The following is a 24,724-nucleotide window of genomic DNA, read 5'->3' as shown; positions in this document are numbered from 1 at the left end:
AAACCTGTTTTTAAATAGCGATTTTTTAGCCGAGCGTACACTGAATATGCTTCTACCAACCTTCTCTAAACTGCCCGGAAGGCAACAATAATTTCTGGCATTTCAGCAATGATTTTAGGTACACAATGACAAATCCTTTTAATGTATATGTTGGTGCATATTATTGTTTTTATTGATCTTCCCTTCTCATGGATCTTTTATTCTAGGATGAAACTAATTTAGATAAAATGTAAATCAGTGATTCAAATTGTCTTGAAATTTTAGCTTGTTTTTATCTTATCTTCCATGAATACATTCACAATTCTCTGTTTAAAGTGTTGTGAAATGGGAATACTTCCTGTCAATATTAATTCAGGAAATATTTATATTATTATAAGATCTAACTTTGCAAAATTAGCAAAGTCGGCGATCTCTACAAGAGATATAAAGGAGATCCTGGGAATGTGGGAGAAAGTTGTAGAGTTCGTGGACAAAAATCACCTCGAAAACGTCGAGTTGTTCAACGAAACTTGCCTAACTCATTTTCATAATATCCTAAAAGAAAGGAAGAAACAAACCGCACTGGATAGTTTTTTTAAAGATCTGAAGGTGAGAATAAGCAAATTGTCATAGAAAAAAGACCAGTGACGAAATTAAGCACTTCCGTAAGCACTTCAGGTTTTCTTTTATTATATTTTTATAGAATATGTATTTGTTATTTGTAAATAAATGTTTCTTCTTGTAAATACATTTGTTTAAATCAAAAACACTTAACAAAAACAACTGAGGTGGTATTTTGGGAGCTGGAACGGATTGATGGCATTTCAATTAATTTCAGTGGGGAAAATTGCTTTGACATACCAGCAGTTTGACATACAAGTAAGGTTACGGAACGAATTAAACTCGAAGGTACCACTGTATAACCGAACATTTACATAACTCATTGATATTTACAAAAGTTTTAATGATTTTGTTTTATTTTTTAAAAATGGTGACATTTTATTATTATATTTTTGTGTATTCGCTCCGTGCGTGACCATGGTAGAGGTACCTTGAAACTATGCCAGCGTGCGTAGCGGCGAAATATGACAAAATTGGACACTATCTTTTTACGTATAAATTTTATCAAAAATGTGTGCAAATACACGTTGCGTATTTAGTTGTGCTAATAATAGCAAAAATAGTAAGTGTAGTTTTTATAGGTTCCCAAAGATTACATATAAATTAGAGAAAAGAAAAAGATGGATCCGTGCTATTAATATGAAAAAGGAAATATCACGTAACCTCATTTTTATGCAATTGAAATATTTAAATAATTTACCTTAAATGATATTTTATAAGGCTTCAAGCTAACTGCAGAGTGCCTGATGACTTTAGCTTTTATATCATAACTTTTACTATTACTGTTTTTAATTATATGCTCTTTCACGTGAAAAACTTGATTTGCCAGTACTAGATTTTTAACTTTTCTTTTCCGTTTGGGATTAAAAAGATATATTATGATGAATTTTGAGAAACCCAGTTTTTAATACTACATTTATTTTGTACATAAACTGAAAAAATATAATTAAAAAGTTAATTATTAATAATTGTCAAGTTCGCCTGTATTTAACAATGTCAAACATATGTCATTAATGTCATATGTTTAACCTGAAAATTGGTAGGTCCAAAACTGTCAGATGAAGGCGGTAGGTGTCGCGTCAGTCACGCACGGAGCGAATATTTGGATAAATTGAACATAAAAGATAACGTAACCAAAAACGTAAAAAGTCTACACAAAATATGGATATTTTAAGAAAAATCTTCTGCAAAAATAAAAAGCAAAGAACAAGTTTTATGTGTTTCAACATGTTTAGTGTTACTATAAACCACATGGCAAGACGACATTTTACACAAAAAAAAGTTGATAAAATGCTTAATATCCAAAAACTGACATTATTGCAGTCAAACTACTAGAAGATCAATATATTATTATTAGCCATTTTTTACGCAGCTTAGAGCTTTTACAATATTAGCCAGAAATCGAGAAGCTAGAAATCTGTAGACTCAGGAGCAACTCAACTAGACTAACAAGCAACTTATGTTTGATTAAAGATGAATACTAATTTGGTCCTATAGACTGAGAGTTTCGCGAGAACTTTGATCAATTAAACATCTAGAAACAGTTGGGCTGCTAATACTTTGGTGGCAGAATACTTTGCATTAAATGTTAAATTAAAGAAAAGTTAAAAGAAATCAAAATTAGTTTTATTGAACAAAAATACTGGGTAATTTAAAAGATGTTATTTCGATGAGAAATTAAAATTTGTATAAACACTATTTTATAAAATATTTACTAAAATATATAGTTTTTGAGTTATAACAAAAAAACCGAAAAGCGGACCGATTTACCTCGATCTCAAAAACGCAAGTCTTTATTTGGTGGTACTCTTCGATTTTACCATTTTTAGAGGTCAATTAACCATAACAGACAATAAAATACCTTGAACGCCTCATTAAATTTTTATCATGTTTTTTTTTAAATGGTCAATAGACTATTAAAATTGACAAAAATACGGATTTGGCAAGATATTGTATATTAAAATGTAAGTAACCCAGATAATATCAAATCCTGACATTCTTTTACTGAGCACAAACGATTAGTTTTCTATACATCGAAAGAAAAACAGTTGTCAGCTAATTCGCTGATTCTTGGTGTTATCTCTTCTTTGTTCATATGTAAATATTCCTTCAATCACAGCACAGTTTCCATTTCCGCTATTTCGGTTCGAGGCCTAAAACATACGAATTAACAGTTACAAATACGTTCATATAATAAATATAGTAAGAGATAAAAATATTGTCTAAGTAAAAAACATATAGTTTAAAGCAGGGGTGTCCAACTTGCAATGCCTCAAGGGCCAAAACTAAAACCTTTGATGTTGTCGCGGGCCATATATTATAATTTTGCTACAAGTAATAACAAAATAAAGTGAGGTATAAACATAAATAAAACAAAAAAGAGTATTATTTCTTTTATTGCTTAACAACTACATTTTTTTATAAACGGAAAATTTATTGATAACACTTTTCAATAATCAAGACAAACATTGCAAAAGCAACGAAAAAGATGTATCCAATTAGTGTGAGGACTGTGGTCGATCGGCTTCATCCACCGATGAAGAAATGTCCACCTCCAGTTCAGTTGTAGTCACTCTCATAAGATGACGTAAGGAAGAATCGGTAAGGTTGCTTCTGTTTTTATTTTTTATGTATTTCATGGAGGAAAAGGCACTTTCACATGTATATGTGCTTCCGAACATTGACGTCATTTTCAGTCCAAAATCTCGCAGGTTTGGGAATTCCTCCTTTGACAGTAATTTGAAAAATTCAGGTCCCTTTTCTTATCTGGTGATTAGGAACATATTTGTTTGAAGATCACATAACTCAAGCTGTAAGTTGGGTGGTTGATCATCAATGGTTGCTCTAAGAGGGTTATTATAAAGTAGTACACTGCTTTTGAGACAAAATGTTATAAAAGCTAACTGTCTTAAGAATTCTGGATCCTTAAACTTCTCTTCCAGTTCAGTTGTGTCAGATGAAATGTACTTGTTGAGGAATGCAGGGATTTCCTTTCTCATGGCAAAAAATCGTTCCATGCACTTTCCTACATTCAGCCACCTTACATGGTTGTACATTAGCAAGTCTCCATACTCAGCCTCTGTTTTCACTGAAAACTGCTTTGTTGCCATTGTAAAAAAGATCGATTTCCACCTCTAATCATATTTATAATCTTAATCACAGTTTGAAAAACTTGATCTGCCTTGACTGATTTTCCACATAAAGCTCCCTGATGTATAATACAATGAATTGTTGGGCAAGTGACACCATTCTCTCGAAGCAGACTCACTAATCCAATTTTTTTACCTGTCATTGATGGGGCCTCGTCTGTTGCTATGGCTGAACATTTATCAAAGCCTCCAATTCTGTCAACTGTTTTCTTCACAGCCTCATAGATGTCTTTTCCTTTTGTTGTTCCATAAAGAGGACAAATATCAAATAACTCCTCTTTACTGGTAAAATCATCAAAAGTAGTGCGCACAAATATTAACAGCTGACTAACATCGGTTTGATCAGTGCTTTCATCCAAACAAAGTGAGAAATATGAACTTTTCTTAACCAGGCCAAGCACAGATTTTTCTACTTGCTCACCCATAGCAACAATCCTTCTTTGTATGGTTTGATGTGAAAGTGGCACTGATTTAAATTTCTCCGCCATTTTAGAATCACCGAAAGCTTTGGCCATTTCAACAGCACATTTTTTTATTAAATTGCCATCAGTGAAAGGTTTTTTTGCCTTTGCCAGCTCAAGCGACACGGCATAAGATGCATGCAAAGAATGCGTTTGAGAGTGTAATATTTTACTGAACATACCAGTTTGCTGTTTAAGCTTTTTCTTCAAATCTGCAACTAGGGCACGCCGACTTTCATTTGTGTACGTAGCATACTTATTTTCATGCACTGTTGTGTAATGTCTTCTCACATTATATTCTTTAGGCACTGAAACGACATTTATGCACACTAAGCACTGCAACTTTCCATTATTGTTAGCAATCAAGTAATCACTCTTACTTTCTTTGTAAATTCTGTTCTCACTATCAATTTTCCGTTTTACTGGTTTTACACTCATTATTGTATAAGAGGAATCAAGACAAAGAATTAATCAAGTTCACTGTTCACTAGCAACGTAATAGATTAGCCGACTAGCCTACGTGTCAGTAGCACACTGGCACGATGGCGACGGATGGTAAGCAGTGGGAGGTGTGGCCTGCGTGAACTGTGATGCGCAGTAATCAGTGCAGTTTTCATAGTGGTGGGATTGTGTTCGTTACACGTCCGCGAAGCGGCACGCGGTACAGTACTTGTGATGTAAAAACACTGCTAAACCATAAAATATAAAATAAATTAAAAAATCTTTTTTCACAGTGGCAGCATTTAAAGAAAATATATGCTTTTCGAAAATCTTACGTGGGTCACAACAAATAGCCTCGCGGGCCGGATGCTTGCCGCCAGTTGGACAACCCTGGTTTAAAGCATTATTACGGCACGTAATATTTATGTTTGGGAACAAAAACTAATAAACAAAACAATCATTTTTCAAAAAATGTAAGATATGTCAGCGATATAACTTTTTCCGAAACATTTTTATCACACCATGGATTTTCGTCCTCTTTATCCTTTATCCTTCTTAAGGATATAATGTCTTTGTGCTGCCTCAGATAGAGAGTAACCGGTGGTACTCTTTATTTGGCCTGATCATCGAAGTAGCTATCTTCCTCGGGTTTTTACCATCGACTTTGCCTTAAACCACCCATCACTCCATACCTTTCTTTTTTTTTAATCTTATTACATAATTTGATATGGAATTTAACTTGTAACAGCTTATGGTCTGATCCACAATCAGCCGCTGGTTTTGTCTTTATGTTGACCACTGAACTTTTTCATCTTTTGCTGACCAGAATATAATCTATTTAATTTTTATATCTTCCTCCCGGTAAAGTCCAAGTTGATAGTCTTCGCGGGTGATGTTTAAACATTATGTTCATGATACTAAGTTCACCATTGATGATAAATTGTAGTAGTCTTTCTCCTCATTAATTTCTTTCGCCTATTCCAAACCCGCCAACTGTTCCTTTCAGTTGATCTTCTGTGGTTGTCTTGCCTATTTTAGTATTCAAGTCGCCTAATACTATGACCCGTTCTTTTTTGGGTATATTAGTGATGTTGCTGTTGCATCGTGAGTCATTTTGAGAGGTTCTTATAAACCAGTATGGTTACGCCTTTTTGACCAAATTTATTAGCGTCCAACATAAAGACCTTGTAGTAATTAGATTTCCAGTATCTCTGGACTCCTCAGTGAGTTTCAGAAATTCACACATATTTATGTTTTCCCTAATAAATTCTCGCTCAAATATATGTAGTTCTAGCCTGGTTCCAACAAACCTCGAACGTTCCATATGGCTATATGGTGTTTCGTATGTAATTTTTTTTTAGTTTTTTTTTTAAATAAAGTTTTCTAGTCACCAATTTTGCAGGTATTGCCTGGTTACCCACATCCATCTGTTCGGTTGTCCGTCTCACACCCGCCGATCCAGACCCGATGTAGAGTCGATTGCTCCTCAGATCGCATAGCACTTTAGTATTTTTGTCTATCGTCTCTATAAGGTGTATTTAAATACATAATCAAGTGGTTTTCCTGCTTGATCCTTATGCCGTTGACCACATTGATGCTTTATACGTTATGTTGATCAAGCTTATGTTTAACACGTACATCAGAGCAAGTAATTTGATTAACCATAAAACGTTTTTGCACCACGTTTACTCTAACTGATAATATGCATCCACAGACACGTCATACAGTGCGTACAGAAGAACTTGCTGCTGTAGAGCGTAGCATACAGAAAGACGCGAATCAGTCTATCTGCCATAGTGCACAGCAGTTCGATACGTCGATCCACTTTATGGAAGATTTTGTGGAAAAATCTGACTTTGCGTGCTCACAAAATCCAACTTATGCAAAAGTTAAAGGTACATCATCACCTAGCAAGGCATAGATTCGTAAGTTTGGTGAGTGGGTCCAAAACGAGATTGCCGTTGATTCCAATTTTCATAAGCGAATTTTGTTTAGCGATAAAGCTCACTTTTGGTGGTCAATGGCTACGTCAACAAACAAAATTGCCCTCTTTGGAGTTAAGGTAATCCTCAAATGTATATTGAGAAAACATTATATTCAAAAAACTGACTATTTGGTGTGCTTTATGGTTTGGTGGAATCATTGGACCGTACTTCTTCAAAAACGATGCTGGACAGAACGTTACCCTGACCGTTAATGGTGACCGCTAATGGTGACCGTTAATCGTGACCGCTATAGAGCTATGATTACTGCCTTTTAAATTCCCCAATTGAACAAACATGATGTACAGGAGTTGTCATTTCAACAAAATGGCGCAACATGTCATACAGTTCGTGTCAGAATTAATTTATTGTAGAAAACGTATGATAACCGCAAAGTTTTACGTTTTGGACCGTGAATTGGCCTCCAAGATCGTGCGATTTAACATTGCTAGACTATTTTATGTAGGAATATGTGAAGGTACGTAAGTCAATTTTATCCCAATTTATAAAAATCATCTTTGTTTTATTTCATTTCAAAGTTATATACCTATAAAAAAACACCGACGATTAAAACACTTAAAACCGACGATTTTCTTTAAGTTTTCCAATACTATTTATTGGATCTAATATTTTTCTGAATATTTCTTTATTGAATATTAATAGTCTGTTTTCATATTCATTAGAAAGTACTAGGAAGCTTCATAAGGACTAGAAAGGTTCTATATAATGGTATTTTGTTTTGCTGCTTAAACAAAGGTGTATAAGTTGTTTGATAAATAAGTTTATAATAAATTCTGTTTGCAAGCGTTATTCTTCGGCTTATCTCTTGGGATAATATGTTCGTGGTATGTACCATCCTTCCCAGATAAGAGAACTATTGCACCACTTTATAATTTATCATAGTTACCAATGTTAAAGTTTTGTCCCATAATTACCATTTAAATGGGAATAAGCCACAATTAAAGGTTAAAGAACGTTTATTGACGTTTCAATTTCCACTTCAAAAATCGTTCTCAAAATACAATCTTTAGTAAATTTTGTCCCATATTTCTGATTCTTTAAATTTTTCTAATACCACGCGCTTTATTTTGCTTTTGTTGATTATTAGATCGAACTTATAGATACTGCATTTAAGAGTGCAGCGAACATCTTGTAGTTATGAGTCGTGAGTGTGACAAGATCCGTTCAAATTATCTGCATAGGCGAATACCTGGATAGATTTAATAAATATTGTACCTCACTTTTTCAGTTTTGCATCTCTTATAACTTTATCTTTCATGTTAAAAACAAGGCACATCAGAGCATGCCCCGTCTCAATCCTTTGTTGGTGTTAAATTTTTCAAAACAGCTAATTTGAAATTTTTACTGTACATATGACTTTTGACATGGTCATCATTATCAAACTTATTAGTTTAACAGAAATTCTCAAGTTCCACATTGCTTTCTATAACTTGTTTCATTTTATGCTATCATTCGCTGCTTTAAAATCTACGAACAGATGAAAGGTGTCGATATCAAACTCACTTGATTTTCAAGGATCTGTCTTAATGCGAATATCAGGTCTAGTGTTGACTGAGCAGGTCATAATTCACTTTGATATTGACCCAGAATTTCGTTAGAATATAGGCTTAACCGTGTATAAATTATGTTTTTATATATTATATTCAAAAGGGTGTCTGTCTGTAATGGTCATATTCAAGCTGATCACCTTTTTTGTGTAATGAGCAGAGCGGACTGATATTCTATGCTATAAGCATTTGATACTCTTCCGTACTCTTAATATAATTTTGTAAATTTCATTTGTTAAGTGCTCTTCTCTATATTTGTGGATTTCTGTGAGGATTTCACCTATTCCTGGTGCTTTGTTGTAATTTATTTTCTAAATTGCCTCATTAGTTTACTGTAAGGTTAATGTATCGACTTCCCTCTCATTAGCTTAAGGTCTAATTGCATATCTAGAGCATTGCATCATCAGTGTACGACAAATCTTTTTACAGCATTTTTTAAGGATCTTCTACTTATTAGCCCTGCACAAATGCAATTTAGGTTTAAGTTATTTTATTGCACTATCGATTTTTTTTATAAAAATTTCTTGTCCCGTTCTGGCTTCTTAGAGTTTTCAGTTCTTCAAGCATTTTAGTCTTAAATTTTCTTTTTTTACTTTCGTAGACATGGTTTCTCATCGTTTCTAAGCTATTCATAAGGTTTAACAGCTGCTCGTATTTTTCTTTGTTGCATACACTTGTATGTATGGTTCTTATTTCTTAGGGCTTATTTACATTCAGCTTCGAACCAACCAGTGCTTTTAGATAATTTTTTTCTTCGTAGGATCTGATTTACTGCATGTTTCACTATCCTAATAGATATAATGGATAGTAATTGTAGGTTGGCACCTATATAACTATGGATATCTAGCAGGCTAGAAAAGTGTCTACTATTGGTTTGGTTGGTAAGATTTAGTTATGTGTGTATTCAATGCATAGACATATAATACAAGATAGACTAACTGCTGCAACACAGTCGCGTTCATCCAGTGCGACAGAGAAAACTGACCCAAAGCAGTCCCTGTATCTCTTTCTAATGGACTGGGTTTATCGACCACGTGACCTTCTCATTGCTCATTTAGGTCACGTGGTCGATAAATCTGGCAAATTGGATAGAGATGCATGGACTTCTTTGCGTCAGTTTTCTCTATCTCACTGGGGGAACGGGCTGCTATTGCAAGGATCACTCTAGCTTGTGTTACATGTCTGTGGTCGAATGTATGTTACACAAGATGACGAGCGATGTCCACGTCACCTTCTGTATCTTTCTGCAAAGGAAGTATATGCTACCAAAAACCATATTTCTTGAGGCTTTGAAGTTACTTGCCCAGATTCTGTTTCATGTGTGATATCATGTGTGCTAAATTAAAAAAAAAATGTAAAATGTGATTGGAAGCTGGCCTATTTATATCATCATCATCATCATCCAGCCTTCTACGTCCAAAGTTGATTTGACAATTTTTGTTTGCGTTGTCTTTGTGATTTGTTAATTGTCATTACACAAACCAAAAGCACGGAAAATTGTAAATGATTAAAATCAAATGGTACGTTCGTTAGAATCATCGGTATACGCGGGATCATGACATTCTTTTTTTTTGTATTTTTCCTTGATGCTCGTTGCCTCGAGCATGATATTATTTATTAGCCTTTTCAGTCAGTTCCTTTCCATGAAACAGTCGAGATTAGCTAGTGTTACGCTGCATAATGACAACTGATCTTACTTTTAATGGCTAATTGTTACATGGGAGTACAGGCAATTCCAATGAATTCAAAAACTCTGTAGGATAGTTTACTACATCATTCTGATTTATAACTGTGTCAACTAATTCGAAAGAAAATAACTATCCTGGAAGAAAATTCAGAGTAGAATATTCAACCAAATATACATATAAAATTTCATAAAAATCGGTCAAGCCGTTTTGATGGATTATGGCAACTAACCCTGTGACACTAATATGTTTATTAAATAGTAGGGGTTGGTGATAGAATGGTGACAATTCAGGATTGTGTGTATTGTTTAATGCCACTATTTTAATGGCAATTAAAAAATAGAAGTTAGTAATATATGGGTGAAAATTAAGTAGGATGTATGCATGCATTTTTTAAAGTTACATCATAAAAAAATTGAACACATATATAAAATTTCATCAAACTCGGTCCAGCAATTTTGGAGGAGTATGGCTATTAGGAGGAGTATGTGACACTAATATGGGTTAAAAAAACTGGGTGTTAGTAATAGAGGGTTGAAAATTAAGGGCTGTATGTTTAAAAAATAAAAAAAAATAGATAACAGCCTATTCTCAGACTTACCGAATATACATAAAATTTTATAAAAATCAGTTCGGCCATTTCGGAGGAGTATGGCCATGGTGATACGATAAATATATATATATATATATATATATATATATATATATATATATATATATGTGTGTATAAATATTGCATTCGATAATATCAGACAGCAGGTGTTGTGATGATACTCGTATAGTGGTAATACCGAAAAATTTAATTTCTCCAGCACAAATTGTAGAAGATAAGGTATAATAAATCCTTGTTTCTTTTAGGGCCTACTTAGTATAACAACATTTTTTTGCAAAAATTATGCTTTATTCATTAAAATAATCTCCTTTAACGGCGGTACAATCATTCATACCTTTTCTAATTTTACTTCCTTACCGGAGCTATATTTCTTGCCACGGAGCATTTTTTTTTGATCGAAAAAAAGGTGATAATCTCTTAGGGCCAGATCTGGACTACACGGTGGGTGCGGAAGCAATTTAAAGCCTAACAAATTTTTCTTGAACAAATGAGGACTTTTCTGTACGATTTAGGTCTTCAAACGCTGTAACAAACCAATGCAGGTCCTTCTGATTGTGTCTCTATGTTTCAAATATTGAATGAAAATAGTTCCATGTGGGTCTCAAAATACAAAGGCCATATCCTTTCCGGAGGTTTGTTGCATATTTGGTCGTTCAGACAACTTTCTCTAGGTACTGTCCACTCTAATGACTGCCGATTTGATTCTCGAGTGAAGTGGTAGATCCACATTGCATCCATTGTAATATATCGAGGCAAAAACCCCGACTTATTACGGCTAAACATATTCAAACAGCGCCGAGATATATTAATTTGTTATTATTTTTGCTATGGTGTGAGAAAACGCAGCACCTATTTGGAAAGCAGTTTTCTCATACTCAAATATTCACGTGATAACTTTAGACTGTCAGCTATCTCTTTTAACTTCTTTTTGCAGTTTTCCATAATAATTTTCAGCACTTTTTGGATGCTCGGGAATAACTGCATCATTTGGCCTTCCGGAGCGCTGAGCATCATTCGAGTCGGTACGACCCCGTTTGAATTTAACCAACCCTCGTTTAATGGTTGTCATCGATGGGGAGGAGTCCCGACAACACTTTTTAATCGATTCCTCAGTTTGGACGGTATTATTCCCATCAAGTTGCAGTGATAAATTAACAAGAAACTTGAATCCATTGTTTATAAAAATCAGTAAAGTAGCGTCACTTTAAACACTGCAACTCTGTTATTAATAATCCGAATGAGATGAACATTTTGGCAGTCTTCTTCTTCTTTTTTTAGCTTTTATTCTTCTGAATAATCAGCCAGCACATTTGTTTTGTTAATTTTTGGGCCACTGTCGTGAGTCTGAGAATATATCTAATGCCCTATTATCAGTGAATAAAGACATTTCATCTACATAATATCTACATTTTATTTATATTTTCCGTTTTTTTATTCTTATTTAATGTAATAATTAAATCAGATACCAAGAACAATACAACATCACAGATAACTAACTTGACTGATATATCCATTAACAACCAACCTACCTTAATAATTAATTTTCATTAACTAAAAAAGATAACATTTCCTTGCTTTAGATACATCTTAATAAGATATTATAATAATACATGAACAATATAATACAATTAAAAAAGAAAATCTAAAATATTATTTCCCTATACTGGGATTTAACTTCATTCGGTTTTACCAATGAATTTTAACGACATAAAGATTCAAAAGAACTACTTAAATTGTCAGCACATGCGTTCTGGTAAAACAGAACCTCACATTTAAACTTTCTAACAATAAAAAATTTAGTTATTGCCGACAATTCAAAGAATTACCTCCTTTTAAATGTAGTTACATTGGGTTTTTCTATTAACCTTGGGTAAACCTTTGCGTTTTAAGTTTAAGGCTACCATACATTTCCAACGTTAAAAAAAAACTTTTTTTGCACATAGTAACAAAAAAACACCACTATGTTGTTACTAGCTAAGTTTTTTAACATTCTAACTCTACAATTCTAAGTTACGGTAAGATCAATAATGTTTTTAATAGATAATATATGGTAGCTAATTATAATTTATTCTCTTTCAGCCTTGAAGAAGCCAAATTAATTCTCTTTGGCGAAAACGTTCGGCGAAACAATTGATACTCATTAGAGTCTTTCTTGCAGATTTCCCCAATAGTTAAGAGTTTACTATTTAACTTATCTGCAAAGATTAAATTTTTTTTCTATATATATATATATATATATATATATATATATATATATATATATATATATATATATATATATATATATATATATATATATATTATATTCTTCTTATCTCACTCCATATTCTCCACATTTTAATTTTTTTGGACGGTTTGCTAAAATTGTTTGATTAGTTTAAAAATATCTTAAAATATAGATGAAAAAATTGTTTGAAAATACATAGTTGGAAATTATGAGCTGCGTACAATGGATAACACTGAAATTATTACGACAGCCTATACATAATTGGTGGATGCGAAGTGGTCAGTGACGGCGATCATAGTGATGGTCAGATTATCCTTCCACCATATATTTAAAAGTATCATTATTATTTCTGACCGATATAATGATTGATCAAAGATCGATATGGATATATACTAATCTAAAGACTTCCCTCAGTACAAGGTTTGTCATGTATTGTGTTTAGGAAAAGTTAATTTTAAGGCTACCTCGTGTAAAAGAGATCTAAAAGTCTTGAAGAAGTTGGCAGGCATAATGTACCTGGATTGCAATAAGGACTATATTCTCTGAAAACCTTAAGTTGTTCGGAAACTCCTCATTTATGTGGACTCCAATATTTTCCCAATTATTGTTTCTCATAGCTCTCTGTAACAATGCGGTGAATAGTTTAGAAGAGAAGGTGTCTCCTTGTCTAATACCCTTCTCCAAGGTAAATGTGTTTGTGTCACCATAATACATTCTAACTGCAGTTGCTGCGCTATTATACATATTCTGAAGAAGAGTTGCACACTTATGATCAATACTGCACTTCCTAAGATCTATAAACATGGAGCTTTGCTGGAATTAGTCAAATTCTTTCGCATAGTCTACAAATATCAATATCAAAGCTTGTTTTATTCTACAACTCTCTTTGTCAAGGATTTTATTACTTCGTGGTCATCCGTTCTAAAGCTACTCCTAATGCGGCTTGCTCTAGTGGTTGGTAAAAATCTAGCTTAGGTCCCAGTGTATTATTAATTATTCTCATAAAGAGCTTATATAAGGTGATAGGTCTGTAGTTTTCAATTTCTGTTATATCTCCTTTTTGTGCAATATTTTTTATTTTTCCAGTGGAATTCCATCAAAGATGCATTCGCCTCTTAGTTTTATTATTTCACTTACAATGCCATATTTTCCAGATGTTCTGTTGTTCTTCATGCCTGTTAATGTTGTTTTTGAAATTTAATTTCCTCTTCGGTTATATCTGGAAGTTCGTCTGGCCTTTGATTTTGTATTGCTTCTATTTCGATCATTCTTCTACTTCTTTTTATGTAGACATGACTCTCTCTGTTTTTTTAATGTGCCTCCAGTAAATTGTTGTTTCATCATTTTTGTGGTCTTCCTACTGATCGTCTTCCTATTGGGGAACCGTCTCTTGCGATCTTTAATACTTTATTTGTTGTCATTTGGCTTATATGATCGTTCCATTGTTATGTTACGAAAAAAGCCCGCAATTGGACATAGCTACAATCCTAGCATTGTACGGAAATTATTGTCAACTTCTAGCATTGTACATCCAAACTGTACAATGTCCGAAATAATCAACATTAAAAATGATTATCGAAACGCTCATCATCGAAAAATCGAACATTTATTGTTAATTATTTAATATTTTTATATTTTCTATTTATATATACAGTTGTTCTTTTTCGAATCGACAATGAGATAAAATGCTATGACAAACTACAATAAAAATAATAAGAAGAAATTGTTCTGCAATAGAATGATAATGTTAGTGAAACTTTTCAAATCTTTAAGAGATAGGTACATCAGTATAATACAGGGAAGATGTTTGTGAAACATTTCAGATTTTCAAGAAATGTGTATGATAATTTAAAATAATTTAATTCAACAATCCAGAAGTCAGAAGCCCTAATGAATTATGGATTTATAACCTCATTGATGTTTGTTTGTCTTTAATAACAAATTGTGAATAATTGACGCATGGCTACTTACTGAATTTCAAACATTGTACAGCAATTCTTTTATACAAAGTCCGACGATTATGTATATTTCAGAGATTGTACAGTAAACGATTACACTGCTGGAAGTAGACAAGATTCCATACAATGCCAGGATTGTCCAATTTCGGACATTGCTCGTAACATATATATATATATATATATATATATATATATATATATATATATATATATATATATATATTTATATATCTATATATATTATATAATATAGAGATTATTATGAATATAACATATAATTCAGTATATAGTTGCATTACGTTGCATTAACTTTACATTAAATAAAGATAAAGAGAAAGCATATTTATTTAAATTCAAGTTTAAAGCTGGAGATTCGACACTAACAAATTAGGACATCGGTGCTGTAACAGATGGTGTAACTAGTAGAGCCACCAAATTGAAGCGTAAATAAAATTATTGGCCACTGTTGGCTCTATTTCAAAAATAAATGTGTTTAGTGAATGTTGCTTAACTGAGAAAATGGTATTAAATGAAAGGTTGCCTTTTTTCCTTATTATTAGAGAAGAGAAAGAAATTCGGAAATAGAAGAAATTCCATATACATTTAATGTTAGCTTTCAGAAAACAAAAAAAGATTATATTACTTATATAATCTTATAATAATTATCTTATAATAATATATTATTATCTTCATAAATCTATCGCTGAAATAAAGGTAAATATTTTCTTTAATACAGGATCACTGACAAGTCATTGCTGTTTAATTTTTCTGTTTTCAATCAAACACAACACAAAGTAGCTTCTAGACTAGCTCCTCAAGAAACATCCCCCTTTTAGTTCGATGTATCTTAGACGATATTTTAGCATAAATGAGCATTTTGTAACACGCCATCTTAAAAATTGACAGATTTTACTTTACCGGTGACCTATAGTTTATATACCGGTTTACCAGAAAACTATAGTGTTCGAAACCGGTCGCCGCTTACTAAATAAATAGATTCTGAGTAAGTCTGTCATTAATTTCTACTACCCAGTTTTAAAATTATCTCACACGAGCAAACAATTCATTATTTTATTAAATGTTTAATTTATAGCTAGAAATATTGGGTAAAATTGAAAAACGAAACTTTCAACTTCTATAAGTGTTTTATTTTATTTTTATTTTAATTTTAAATTAAGCACAAGGTTTGTGACTAGTGCATATCGTAATTATTGACGTAAGGTACATCCTAAAGTAATTCCAGCAAAAAAATAGACTCGTATGGAAAATATCCAATTCAAAACAGATCCCGCCTAGACTATAATAAGAGTTCCCAATCTTGTTTTGCATTCCTTCGGTACTTCTATAACCAATCGCATTGTTTTAACCCTTAAAACATCCAGATCGCCCAGTCAGGTTATTAAGGGATATATTGAGCCCATGTCTGCCTAAAGACATTTTTTAGAGCGATCCTGTTTACATGTGTATGTAGCGGCGAAAATTACTTTACGAAAGTAATGTCACCCATTATTCCTTACTTGCAGTTTTTGAAAATCTGTTATTATTGACGTTAAGTTTATTGTTTTGTTTTACCAAACTAAAGCAGAATACGTAATTATAGGTCTGATAACTGTTACATACGACCAACACACAAGTTTAGACCACATATTTTACAAAGCCTTAAGTATAACCAGAATGCTCTTCTCGCATTTGTGGTGATATTTGTGGAGTGCGCATTCCACGAAGGATTTATATCACTAACAACTCTGAAAAACTATGGTAATAATACTTTCATTTATGGACAGTGGCGGACTTATTACTGAATTAAACAAGAGTCTTTTTATACAGATTCATTGAAAATCCTTCTTTCGAACAGCATGCTTACATCTTACCACGATACCTACATAACCTGAGCATGAAATCCTTTTTTTGAATTTTATTAAAATGTGTTCGAACACGATATAGCAAAACTCATTCCTAAGGACAACTTGTTATTACTTTTTAAGTAGAATTTAGCCACAATTAATTTACATTTATATTTACTCTGAAGATTTAATTTTCAATGCGGAAACCGGTTTTTAAAATCCTGAAATAAAAATTCTGAATGATCTTAACCTGTTAATGATATTAACCTATACATCTTGGAATGCATATCTTACCCCATTATTTAAATACGATATTTTTAAAAGTAGGTATATTACAATACATTTAAGTCAATAATATTTCATTACTATCTACATATCTGAGGTTAATAAACAAAGTTCGAAGATCGCATAATGACAGATGCGGACTCAGTGGCCCAAATCTTTCAGAAAAACAGCTGACGAGGAAAACAATGATTGACGTCAAAAACAAATCTGGACAGAGCATTAGCGATCAGGATGGTGGGACCGCTGGCCGAGCATATATAATGGGAAGAGTCAAATGAAGAGGTTTTAAGACAGTAAGTCCAAAAAAGGAGGAAAGGAGCTTTACGTTACCCCAGTAGGCGACTTTATTGCAGCAAAGACCTCTCCGATAACCCATTTCTTGGGGACTCAATATTAAACTAGTAAGTTTGTCCCCAATCCCAACGTTATCTCACGCGACTGATGTCAGAGGGTTACTTACTACATGACATCATTTTAGTAAAATTCAGAGTTCTATTAAAATATATTCAACCACTTTCGATCGCAGTAGACATGGAACTACTCCTTCTTGAGGAGTATCTATGTTATGATAGGTACAATTTTTCTGCCGAAACGGCGTCTATTATTCCTAGGTACTATCAAATCAAATGTAAAAGTATATTTTATATTTGATTTAACGTGTCTATTTCAAATGCGGAAATCATTTCCAAAAATTCTGAAATAAAAATTATGAATGATCTTAACCTGTAAATGTTTATAATTGGCAATGGGTGGTAATATCAACAGTTGACTTACTTGGCCTTGACCTTATAGGCCTTAGCCATGTTTGGGGTAAAAAATCCTGAGAGGTTTTGTTGTACCATCGGATCGATATCAAAATACAAACTTTCTGTGCTTGTTATAGTTAATTATAGATGGTAAGTCCCAGATCAGATATTAACTGGTTAGTGATGGTATGTTCTTATTGTTAATTTCTTTTTTCAGTAGTGATAACCAAATCTTGTTGTCGTTTATTGATAGGTTTGCTACATATTTTTCTTTATTTAGTAGAATGAGGACTGCTTATTTGATTTTTCTTTTTTTTGCTGTTCATTTCTTTTATGAATATTGATGCATATTTTGGTTAGATTCTGTATTTCTTATCCCAAGTATGTTTGTATATCTCAGATATGTCAATGTCTCTTAGTTTTATTTAAAAGTTTTTAATGTATATTGTTATGTATATTGTTATATTGTTTTATTTTGTGGAATTTGTCATATATTCAAAATATAAAATGTAATTCTTATTACAATAAATTGTGATACGCAGAGATGTATATATATATATATATATATATATATATATATATATATATATATATATATATATATATAGATATATATATATATATATAGATATATATATATATATATATATATATATATATAATATATATATATATATATATATATATATATATATATATATATATATATATATATATATATATATCTGTGTGTACATCGGTGTTCTCATATGTTCCCTATATTTCTATAAAAACATGCAAGACATTTGTGGCGAATTTACTTAAGTGGTCGGTCAATTGTCCAATAGGCCAATAAGCTTTTTGTAAAGTTGTAGACTTGACAGGTATTCACGCTTTATGTACATGTTTAATGTTTTATCTTAAAACTATTCAGAAAAAATGATGTAAGACTATAGATTTATACAATTTTAACTTTTTTGGAAAACGTTTGCCACCCTAAGAAATAAAACAGACACTGTCTTTATATTTTGGATAGCTATTTAGCTTTATTAAATTCTATTTTTTGTGAATTTTTGTTTCGTCTTCAATTAATCTTATATACTAAAACGCTAAGCCCTTTTCTTGTCCACCACTTTACTTAAAAACCATATTAGATAATTAAAATATTTTTTCGGAATATTATTAATATTACGTATGAGATTGTCAAGATATACTTTTGGTACAAAAATTAACTTCCGGTTTTGAGATGACCGGAAGTTTTAGACCCCACAATGTATATATGGATCGAAAGGTCTCGTCGAGACGAATCTAAATATGTACTTTCGGTTGAGATCCGACACTGGAAGTGACCCGAAACGCGCATAAAACGTCAAGATAGAGCAAATCTGACACCGGATTCGTGATCAGCATGCAAAATTAACTGCTGAATGATATTCATGTCCACATTTGATGAACTAAACATTGCATTCCGGTTTTGAGGTCGACTTCCATAATCACTTTTTTTTTTACTTGCATTATTATTGATTAATGCTATGTATATTCTTACTTATATTGTTTGTATTTATCTCTTAATTTTTCTCACAAAATAAAAACTTTATTTAAAAAACTCGATGTCGAGTTGGTCCGCTAGTATTGCATTAAGTGAACAGTTTACCGTACGACTCAAACTATACCAGGTTGTTTCAAGTTTATAACGTCATAACATATCTCCACTTTACCTTTTTTGACAACACCAACGATACGCCCATATAAAAATAATTATATATTAATGACAGTAAACCATGAGACATCAGATATCAATTTTTTACTTCTGTCAATTTATTAATGTCAGTGTCCCGTTTTACGTTTTGGTAAGTTTTTTTATATATTATACAATAACTTGTTCCCAATTCTAGAATCTTGACAAAGGCAAGGGTTTCCTGCCGAAACATTGATTTTAATGGACAATAAAATCTAGTTTTAATAATATTTATTAAAAAAAAATATAATAATATTTATTGAAACTAAGTCCAAGAAATACTAATTTTTATATTAAATATAGTACGGTTCAAGAAACTCCATAAAGTTGTGTTGTATTATATATATATATATATATATATATATATATATATATATATATATATATATATATATATATATATATATATATATATATATATATGTTCGGATAAGTTTCCGCGGTCAGATAAATGAAAATTACTGAGTTCTCGGGAAGAACCGCGTTAAGAATTTAAAACTCGACGTTTCGGCACCCATTTTGGAGCCATTATCAAGACTTATACGGTTCGGTTCGAGTTCCGGGTCTCAATCTGCCTACTCCCCTTACTCGAGACGTACCAGTATCGTGTTCTATATTGCAAGAACTGTCTCTCGGCACTGAGGTCTCAATCTGCCTACTCCTCAGTGTCGAGTGACAACCGGTCTTACCCTGTGTGGCTGCTTTTATACTCGTTGTATGCGCGGGAACGGTATCCGTTGACGTGGTCTGAACTGACGTGGCCAGAGCGGTGTGGGCGGGAGGTCGCTGAAGCAGTGGTCGCCATATTGCCGGCAATCGTTTTGCGTCGTCGCGCGTGTTCAGGCTGTTAGGCCGTTTTTCGATTTCGATAGCTTCACGAATGATTTTCGCTTCTAATGAGCGGATGGGAGCGATGGTTTTTGCTTTTTCGAAATCTATTTTGTGGCCTGTCTGAATATGATGTTGGGCTAGGGCTGAAGTGGTATTGGAATGTTTGACTGATAGAGAATGTTCGTATTATATATATATATATATATATATATATATATATATATATATATATATATATATATTTGTAGAAAAGAAAGAGGGATTATATTATTATACCTTATTTTCTTAAATTTGTGCTGGAGAAATTAAATTTTTCAGTATTTACACTATACGAGTAACACAAATCCTGCTATCAGGATTTTATGGAATCCAATGTTTTGCGATTGTAGAATATAAATCTTAAGTTTACAAGTAAAAGGCCGGTTAGAATGTAACTGCAACATTGGTAAAGAAACTGATGGCTTTGTTTAATACGCTATATATAAAAGAAGGTATCGGCTGCTCGTGAAATCACATGTTACTGCGATGGTATCTGGAGCCGTTTACCAGCTTGGCAACAATATATAATTATAATAATATATCTACAAATTAATGTAATCTAATAGGTTTTCTCTGCTTTATTTACAAAATATTCCACAGATTAATCTATTTAGCTGCCCCATTAGCGCACTAGTTCAATAAAGGTCCAATAAAATGATGACACATTATTTTAAACGAATCAATAAGCAATTTACTATCATAAATCAAAAATAATTTATTTTCGAAAAGTGATATGTACCTAATAATTTCTTATTTTTTTAATCTAATTATAGTATTTGTTGTTGTTTTTTTCATCAATTAAATATGAAAATACCAATGAAAATACCAATGAAAATGGCCAATAAATCAAACTGTGAATGAGATTTTTAAAGTAGTCTTACTTGCCCACTTTTTTACAATAATATTAAAAAATGTCATAAAACGGAATCAAAATAAATGTTTGACTAAATAATTAAAGCCGATACTCTTTTAAAAAGAGTTTTATAAATTGAAGTCGAATTAAACTAACAACAAAAACAGTAACTTTAAATTATTTTATAAAATATTAAAAAAACTAAAGTTATCTCGTTACTTACCCAAACAAATCCACATCGCTTCCTGCGGGATTTAAACTCCTTAGTCTAGCTCTTGCTTGTTCTCCAGAAACGATTACACTAAAAATTATAATGTTTTTTAATAACTTAAAAATCAATAAAAAATAGTCATAAATCCTGTCATCAAAAATAATACGTCATAATATATTAAAGAAGAATATAAAATATATTCTTTATTTCCGCTAGAATGAACTAATAATTATCATATACCACAAAAACTAAAAATTCTGGATCAAAAATGCATATAAATATCCTCTTTAAGTAAGTAATACTTTAACTTCAACTAACTCAAAACTTTTATCAGTGGAGAGCTATCAGGGTTAGCGACAACATTTCTCCACAATATTTTGTCTGTCACTTAGGTCTGCCACACTGGAGCACAATTATTGTTCTAAAAATTTCCTAATAAACAAAAATATACACGTATGTAGATAATTTTCAATCCATGATCTGTAGCGTTATTTATTAGATTTGAAATATAGATTAAGCAAAACAAATTAACGAAAAAAAAATCCAAATAAAAACCATGTAAGGCTTTAATTTACATGAGCAGTTGCTGCAATAACAAAAATAATCAAATTACAATCTTCTGCTGTTTCTTCTTAGTGTGCTTCATTCTTTAAGGATATTGGGGACCATCAAGGCCAATTTTACTATTTGTCTGTAGCAGTTTTGAACGGTTATATTGTTGTTTTTCCACTCCACTGTTCCAAGATTAGTTATTACTCCCTCATACATATCTCTCACATGCTACATTCCACTTCACTGTTTTTACACTCTACTGTTCCAATATTAGTTATTACTTCATCATACATATATTTCACATTCTACACGTACACACCAGGTACTCATCCTACTTATGGAGCGCCCACGACAGAACTTATCGAGGAACTCTAACATACGCTTTTTCAAGATCAATATATACGATATGAGTGTTTATTTGTTTATTTCTATATTTTAACATCAGCTACCTTATAATGAAAATTGCATCTGCTATGGATCTTGCTTAAATCTTCCCTCTGTAATTAAAAAAAAAAATACTGAATAATTCGGTTTCTTCCCGAATCCGCATATCAATTACTCTCTCTCTCTCTCTCTCTCTCTCTCTCTCTCTCTCTTCTTCAAGTTCCCCTCCTATCGGAGATTGGAAATCATTCTAGCAATTATAATTTTGTTGGTTACGCGCCTGAATAGTTCAATTGAACTGCATCCAAACCATTCACGGAGATTGCGTAGCCACGAGATTTTACGTCTTCTTACGCTTCTTTTGCCTTTGATTTTACCCTGCATTATATTCCTTAGTAGTTTGTATTTTTCACCTCTCATGATGTGCCCCAAGTATTCTAATTTAATGATTTTTATGGAATTTAAAACTTTTCATTGTTTTCCTAGTTGTTCGAGAACATGTTCGTTTGTTTTGCGATCCATCCATGATGTTTTCAAAATACGTCGGTAACACCACATTTCGAATGCTTCTAGGTTTTTAATGTTGGATTTTTTAAGTGTCCAAGCTTCAACCCCATACAAAAGGGTAGAGAAAATATAACATCGAAGCATTCTTATTCAGAGCGATATATTGATATCGCGATTACAAAAAAGTTTTATATATATTTAGGGATTCTACAGTATTCACTGCCTTCCCTCACTCAACCGTTTCCATCTCTCTCTGTTGTTCCATTCTCCATCGTTTAGTCCTCTCTTACTCATGGCGTCGTCTACTTCGTTCCTCCAGGATTTTCGGGGTCGTCCTCTTTTCCTCCTTCCTATGGGGCTCCATTCGGTTATTCTCTTTATCCATCTGCTGTCGCTAGTTCTTCTTACATGTCCATAGCACTTTAGTCTTTTTTGTTCTATATATGTTAGTATGTCTGTTTCTATTGATGTTCTTTGCTTTATTTCGTTATTACTTTTTATATCCATTCTTGTTACTCTGCAGCATCTTCGCAGGCATTCCATCTCTGTTGCTACTATCTTACTGCTGTTTTTCTTGTTTATGATCCAATTTTCAGCCCCATATGTCATAATACTTCGCACTAATGTTTTATAAATCTGCGTTTTTGTCTTCATATTTAGGTGTCTATCCCACCCATCCTGAGTTAAGTTGTCGGATTGCTGTTCTTGTTTGTCCTAATCTTTGTGTAATTTCTTCCTCTGTTGTTGCCTTTTTCGTGATTATAAATCCCAGGTATTTGAATTTATCCTTTCCTTTGATTGTTACGTTGTCATCAATCTGTAGATCTTTTATGTCTTCTTTACTTGTAGATAGGTACTCTGTTTTCGCGAGGTTAATATCTAGGCCAGCCTTGGTATATTCTTCTTGTAGTTTCTTCATCATGTAGGTGAGGTCGTCTTGGTCTTGTGCAATCACTACTTGATCGTCTGCAAAACTTAACGTATATAGGTATTCATTCCGTACCGGTACTCCCATCCCTTCGCATTTTCTTTTCCATGTAGTCAAGGCTTTCTCTAAGTATATTTTGAATAGGGTTGGAGATGTGGAACAACCCTGCAGGAGCCCTTTTGTTGTGGTGAAGTCTCCTACGATTCTTGTTCCCATTTTAATGGACACTTTATTTTATTTATACAGAGCTTTTGTAGCTTCTATGAGTTCCGTCTGTATTTCTAATACACAAAAAAGTTTTCTTATTCTATTAAAAGTTGACTGTGCAATTTCAATGCGGCATGTTATTTCTTTTGTCTGATCAGTATCTTCTGTGATCCATGCTCCAAAGTATTTGTACGAAGCTATTTGTTCAATTTCTGTATTATCTAGTACTAGCTTAACTTTGATGTTTTGTGCTTTTGTAGATACCATGAACTTGGTTTTCTTCAAATTTAGTTTTAGTCCATAATCGTTGCAACTCTCTCTCTCTCTCTCTCTCTCTCTCTCTTATTTTATTTTTCTCATATTTGCATGGTGTAACAGTGATTTTATGATATGTATGTAGTTCATGGATTGTTAAACGTCTCTTTCGTTTTTGTAAACAGGTACCAAGATACTGCTCCTATATTTTTCCTGCAATTTTCTATGACCATATTTTTTTCGATAAGTATTTTGTTGATTCCGTATTTAGTCTTTTGACACTGATTTTCATCCGTATTCGTGCCGCTCTCTTGGGTGTGCTGTATTTCATAATGATTCTTTTTTTACCCCAAGATACAGACAAAGGTGAAAATCAAATCGGCGTCACAAGTAAGAACCATAAGTGACGCTGCGATAACTGCTAATAACACGGAAGTAATTTAGTAACTTTTAAACTAGGTAATTCAGGAGATTCAAGGAGATTCATTGGGCTTCCAAATAAATATTACTTAAATTAAGATAATGATTATTAGTAAAAAAAGTTCCAAAAGTACCAGATACAAAAAATATACGGGAAACAGGTAAAAATTGTGTAGAAAGTTTAAATATTTGGATTTATGGCTAACGTCGGACTTTAGCGGATCCTGATTTAGATGTTAGATCTCCAATTGAACAGGCAAA

General features: G+C 32.5%; 1 protein-coding gene across 1 annotated transcript in view; it reads right to left on the bottom strand.

The window, feature by feature from the left end:
• Positions 1-1,704: 1,704 nt before the first annotated feature.
• The window catches only part of Nmdar2 (glutamate ionotropic receptor NMDA type subunit 2), a 642,550-nt gene continuing 619,530 nt past the window's right edge, over positions 1,705-24,724 (bottom strand). The window contains exons 12-13 of the mRNA XM_072534844.1: positions 21,223-21,300; positions 1,705-2,753 (exon numbers count right to left, since the gene is read on the bottom strand). Coding sequence (XP_072390945.1) covers positions 2,714-2,753; positions 21,223-21,300 — 118 coding nt within the window. The 3' untranslated portion in view covers positions 1,705-2,713. The remainder of the gene's footprint in view (positions 2,754-21,222; positions 21,301-24,724) is intronic.

This window comes from Diabrotica undecimpunctata, chromosome 6 (assembly GCF_040954645.1).
Source record: "Diabrotica undecimpunctata isolate CICGRU chromosome 6, icDiaUnde3, whole genome shotgun sequence".
Classification (NCBI taxonomy): domain Eukaryota; kingdom Metazoa; phylum Arthropoda; class Insecta; order Coleoptera; family Chrysomelidae; genus Diabrotica; species Diabrotica undecimpunctata.
This window is presented reverse-complemented; position numbering and strand designations above follow the sequence as displayed.